The sequence below is a fragment of the Centruroides sculpturatus genome, unplaced genomic scaffold (genome assembly GCF_000671375.1).
Source record: "Centruroides sculpturatus isolate CEXI.00-Female unplaced genomic scaffold, Cexi_2.0 scaffold823, whole genome shotgun sequence".
Taxonomy (NCBI): Eukaryota; Metazoa; Arthropoda; class Arachnida; order Scorpiones; family Buthidae; genus Centruroides; species Centruroides sculpturatus.
In genome coordinates this window covers 388940-395216 of record NW_019385060.1, presented here as the reverse complement: position 1 = coordinate 395216, position 6277 = coordinate 388940, and the positions used below count along the sequence as shown (strand labels likewise).

General features: G+C 30.4%; 2 protein-coding genes across 2 annotated transcripts; both read right to left on the bottom strand.

Annotated features, from left to right (window-relative positions):
* Positions 1-7: 7 nt before the first annotated feature.
* On the bottom strand, positions 8-917 carry LOC111634103 (the record flags this gene model as incomplete). The annotated part of the gene is given in 3 exon segments (XM_023378780.1): positions 8-612; positions 701-769; positions 827-917. Coding segments are annotated over 3 exon segments (765 nt in total), but the record flags the coding sequence as incomplete, so codon positions are not given.
* A 2259-nt stretch (positions 918-3176) lies between these two features.
* LOC111634109 (1-phosphatidylinositol 4,5-bisphosphate phosphodiesterase-like) lies at positions 3177-6277 on the bottom strand. The gene is made up of 5 exons (XM_023378793.1): positions 6077-6277; positions 5803-6003; positions 4923-5024; positions 4714-4858; positions 3177-4635 (listed from the first exon to the last, which is right to left on the bottom strand). The coding sequence occupies exons 1-5, from the start codon at positions 6244-6246 to the stop codon at positions 4567-4569; spliced, it is 687 nt and encodes a 228-aa protein (XP_023234561.1). The 5' UTR covers positions 6247-6277; the 3' UTR covers positions 3177-4566.

Here is a 6277-nt window from a genome sequence, read left to right as displayed (position 1 = left end):
GCAACTTCGTAGGATCATTATTCTCAGATTCAAATATTTTATTTAATCTCTGAACTTCATCAAGTACAGGTTTAAGAAATAAGAAATTTCTTTGATCATCAAACATTGAGAACAAAATTTCTGCTGTATAATATCTTTTGTTTGCTCTGGCCAAATTAAAATTTGCCTTTAAATCATTTCATTATTTCAAAATTCTATCAATAGTGGTCTGAATTGACAGACAACGAGTCTCACTACATTGTACTAATTTCAATGGCTCAGTTCCATCATTCATCAAAGAATAGAGTTCATTGTATTTTGATTGTGTAATCACAGAATGAGAAAACCAATTAAATATTTCTTTAATAAAAAATTCTATATTTCTTGGAATGTCTTCTTTTATAGCATGAGAAATAGCTAATTGTAATGAATGACAGGGGCAACGTACCAAAATCAAAGCAGGTACTTTGGCTTTGAGTTTAACATATACACCATTAATCCTTCTGTAATGATAGGAATCAATATCTGTTCCAATTGCAATGAGTTTATGTAAATCCAAGGCGTTATTTTTCAAGGAAAATTTAATTGCTTCACAAATTACATCAGCATTGCACTCTTTAAGTGGTACTAAATCTAAAAAAAATTGTAGTTATACATTTTTTATTTTGAGAGTAATATGTAATTACAATATCTAAAAGCTTGGAAACTGAAATGTCATTACTTTCGTCAATTAGTAAACTATGGTTGCTATCACCTATATCAACTATTAAATTTTCTTTAACGTGTGGTGCTAATACATTTGAAATTATGGCTTAACATTTTGTTCGTCCAAGAGTCAGATTATTACAACTTTTGCTATCTGAAAAATTTGTTGTATGGAATTTAGTTAGTTTGTCTACATGACTTATAGGACAACCTTCATTTACAAAAAGTGCCATATTTCCCTCTGTTCTATGAACATTCGAGCTTTTCATAAATGGAAGAATGTTTGCACTCAGCTGAATACTAAACGATGGTTTGGCTTTATATGTTTTTGAGTTTTCCTATGCTTTTCTAAATCACTTACTTTTGCTATCAAAATGCAGTTACAATATTTGCCATGACACTTTGTATTTTCTCCTTCAATTTCCTGCAACCAATTTTTATACCTATCGTCACGTAGCCATTCTATTTGAAATTTTTGAGTCTATCTTCTTTCATTTGGCATTTTCACTGATATAAGGGTAATAAATAATAAATTGCAATATCAACAAATAATAGTAAATAATATTATCACAAAATTACACTATATTAAAACACTTGGTTACTCACGATGAGTGATAGGTAATAGATAATAAGGATTCTCAAAGAAAACTTGAGCTCTGATTAGTGTTGCCACTTATTAAAATATTATTTTCAATTCATGCACATAATTATTGCACATTAAAGATAAATAAATGAAGGAATTTATTAAATTTTAATAGTTTTATGAAATTTTTTTATTTTGTGTATTATCTCTAAAATTATCTCCAAAATGTAGCTAAATTTACTAAAAAACCTCTAAGAAAAATCTCCGTTGCTAAATTTAAAAAAAGGCGCTAACTAAAGCAAAAAACTCGCCAAATTTAGTGACTTTTTCGCTAAATTGGCAACTCTGAATATGCCTTACCACTAAAATATACCAATCCTACTTTTGCTTCTTGGGACATATTTCCAGATGAGAAAATGGATTTGAGAAACAAAATCTAGAAGGGAAGATCAATGGCAAATGCACTAGAGACAGATGTTGGATTAGGTGGGCAGACCAAGTAATGATGATTACAGTATGGAGCCATCCAAATGGCAAAACACCATGAGCAGTGGAAAGATACAATTAAAGCCATCAATTCATAATATCACCACGCTCTCTGCAGGGCATAGGACTAAGAAAAGATATCACAAGTGATATTGTCAAGACAGCAAGACCATGACAACAAGTATGAACATTATGACCAAATTTTATTGTTATTTGAAAACTTAATTAAAAAAAAACACTCAAAATGTTCAAGCAGCCAGAAAATGTGTTAATTATATAATGATTAATATTTTCAATTCTATTCTCAGATCTGCTTGATACAAATAAACATTCTAAACTCAACATTCTAATTGAGTACAGTATTTCTTTTAAATTTCTTATATGTAATTTATGTTCCTTAAATTTAAAATAAATATTTGAGTAGAATGTTTGATATAATAGCATTCTAAATTCAACAATCTGAAAATATTCTGAAAATGTATTTTGATATTTTTTGTAAACTTACGGAGCTGTCTTATACTCTGAATTGTTTAACAATTCAAAATGATAACAATAATGAACTGAAAATATTTGAAGCTGGATTTGTGAACAAACATGTTATATATTAGTCATATTTGATGTCTGTCTGAAATTTGTTGAACCATTTAATATGCAATTTTTCATGTTATATGTTTGTTGTGTATTGCTTCATCATGTAAAAAAAATGAAAAACTTTTAGGTCTTTTGCTAACAGGAATGAAAAATGAATTCCTGTAATAATTTTCAGTGGGTCTTACATGGAAAGACATTTTGGCTGATATCAAAAATCAGATAATACCCCAAAAAAGTTTATGCTGTGTGTAGGATGGTAGGACGTAGGACTTGAGGTAGTTCAACTAGAAAATTTTGAATCTCATATTCTCCAGATCATCATTTCTGTCCCCAAAACCTTTAATTCTGTCAGGTTTTTCTTTGCATCCATAAAGATCTCAAAGTCATGTTCAAGATATTTTTAATTCTAATCTGAATTTTGTGGTAATTTTCAGTTACATGATTAAAAAACTAGACTCGTAATATAACAAAGACACAATATATCTTTTACTTGCGTATTTTTAAATCATTTATTTTACCCAGTAACTCAAAAAGTTAGCATAAACTTTCTAGGTGATCTGACATTTTATAACAACAGTACGAAATTATTGTAAATAATTTCTGCATCATCAATCTTTGTCTGTCTCATTTTATATTAATAAAAATTAAGTATCATACAATGCATTCTATATATTTGTAATTTACTACAGTAATATTATATTTAACTAAGTAAGTGATTAAAGAAGTATTGATAATTGTGAGGAAAAAAAAACATGAAAATGAACAGTAATTAATCTGTGTAATAATCCCAAAATTCTCAATGTGTCATTTGAAAACATTAAATAAAAATAAATACTTAACAATCACTTTATTTCCACAAAACAACAAAGTAACTGGCTGAGAAACACTAGCACATACAACATGGAATTTGGCACTTAATTTTATACAGTTTTATGCATTAAATTATATACTGTATGTAAGTATATATATAATAATAATAATAATATACACAAAATTCAGAATGTGCAGTGTCTGTCACTTCACTCCTCTGCATTTCTCCTTTTTGTGAATCTATAAACTAAATAATAAATAAATCCAATACACTGTGATGGTAGACTAGAAAATGGACAGGTTGTGCTGTGTGATAATTAAACTTCAGATGTGTGTGACATGTCATGTTGTCTAAAATGATATGGATAAATACTTTGAATAATTAAGGAATTAGCACCAAATGGATAGTACTCGAGATTAAAATAATTGTTCGATATGGTACCTGTGACAGGATGTCGAGATTATGGACTGGTAGAATCAAACTGGGTGATCGAAAAGAAAATAAAAATATTCTGCTTCCGTACATGTTGTGTACTCTGTGGCGCTGTTTAGTGAGCATAGCCATTTACAATTTATTTACAAGAATTCTGTAGAGCGGTGCATTCATCAATCTAAAAAAGCCGCAATATATAAATGCACATTTTAAGAATATTCCGACTATAAATGACCTGCACTTTATCAATTTTTAGAAAATTTAGTGGTCCTCTGTAGTTTTTAGAGATTCTAGTGATTTAAACCATGCGGTGTTTTAAGAGAACTGCGCTCATGGAAGATGCAGTGCGCGGTTACATGGCAATTAAAAGGTATTTAAAAATGGCAATCAAATGAAATTCGATATTTTTTCTCATCTTTTTTGTTTTTTGCAAAAGTTTTCAAACAGTGAAAAACTATGGTATCTTCCAATATCTAGAAAACTGCAGTTTTATAAATTTTGTGTCTACAATTTGATGGAAAAGTGCTTACACAACTTATTCACCAAAATAACAATCACATTGATTAATTTATATTGGGAAGCAGCACACTATAAATACAATATTATACAAGAGATTAGTGCAAGATGCCACATGTGCCAAAAGCACACATCGGAGTATGGGAAAAAGGGATATGTACTTTTTGCACTCGTATCCTGGAAGGTATCTGTATCGACTGAAATGAGATCGATGTTTACCACCCTATAAATGGCAGGCTATTCCAAATTTTTAATGCTACCAAACTCTTATGAAATCAAAAGTGTGCTACATTTTAAAAATGTAAAGAACAAATGTTTTCTATGTGAAATTTTGTTTTCTAAAATTCTCATTTAAAAACTTTTCTTATAAATAAAATTGAGGCTATTGGAATAACTAGAGGTAGAGTGATGGTGTGCTTTGTATGGGCTTTGCTCAAAAAAGATTTTTGTACAAGCTGGCTTTTCATATGAAGCATTCCAACTTTGCTGCTAATTTGTATTCGGCTTCGGCATTTTTGTATGTCTCAACGGCCTGCAAGTCAGAAAATGGTAAAAGAAATTATATATTTTAGGTTTAACAAATTAAAAAGTGCAGACCTAAAATACATACATTTCCTGTTTCTTTTGATAAATCTTGTAACTGCTTCTCATGGACTTTCTTCAGTTTTTCTCTCTCTTTTCCCTGCTTCAAAGCTGCTGTTTTCCTCTCCTCGATGAATTTTTTTGTATTGTTACTATTTTTCTCTCTCAGGCGCCTGAATGACAAGTCTAATCAGTCTGTAAAGTCAATCAAAATAAAACAAAACTCATTCTCCCTACCTTTCCCTTTCTGCTTTGTTTCTTAGTGTCTTGTCACCTGAAACTTCTCGAGCTGTCTCAACAGAAATCTTTGCCTGTCGGGCTTTCATTTCTTTGTTTTCTCTAGATTTCAATTTGTGGTTATTACAATTATTTAACAGAATGTACTCAGCAACTAGATTATCATAACACACATTACGTTGCTGAGATATTTATTAATAATTGTAAACAATAATATAATATCAACTGCACATCGGGTTGTATACAATACAATAAATCTGACTTACGGAACCTGTATCTCCACCTATGCCACTGATCCCGATATAGTGGCGGACTTCAATGCAGCACGGATAATTGCCTCCACACCACATATTCACCAACTAAAATGGCTAGAAGAGATGGAAATTTTTAGGGCGTATGACAAATCTGAGTGTATTAATTCAAGAGAAGAGATCAGCCTTTCCATGGCGTGGCAAAACCTACTCCATAAAGAGTGATAACGAAATTATATTAAGCCTTAAAAATAAATGATATTAGGGAACACGAGAATATTAAGTAATGTTTATATCTCAATAACACGTTTTGGATCTTTCTCTTAAATTTGAACATCGACCGTCGAATTAGAACAGTTTCAATCATATCTCGTGACTGATTAAGCGAATGGAACGATTCAAACTCTAAGAAGTTCGGATTTATTCAAACTTTTTGAATTCGTTTTTTGCTATTCGATCCAGCTGTTATCCTGATGAAGAACCCAGAAGGGGTTATGAAAACGTTTGGTTGTTGAAAGAAAAAGTGATACACATCGGTTACAGGTTCCGTAAGTCAGATTTATTGAATTGTAAACAATAATTTTATTGAAAGCTATGTTTAATAAATACAAAAGAAATTGCATATTTACCTTTCAAATTTTGCTTCTAGTTGTTTCATTTGTCCAGCTTGGGCTTGTTCCATAAGTTTTTTAAGAACTTCACCCTGCTGCCAGAGATGATCTTTTAATAATTCCCATTCTTCTTTCCTCTGTTTTTCAAGAAGTTCTGACCATTGTCGCATTTGTTGCACCACTAATTCTCTTATCTCTGGATCATTTGCTAAATCATCACTTTGAAAAAGAAACATTTGTGAAAATCAATTATCATCAAGCCTAGAAATTATTATTTTTAACTAAAACTTACTTTTTATTTCCTTTAACAATTTTATCAATGGCTGCACATTGCTGCTTTTGCACTGCATTTTTTTCCTTATGATGTTTTCTTCTCATTGTCTCTAATTCTTTTTGCTGTTTTCTTATTAATTTATGGAATGTTTTTTCAGTCCTTAAATTCTCTCCCGTAATTGGATCCATTTTGAAGTCATCTAAATGACAATAATATGAC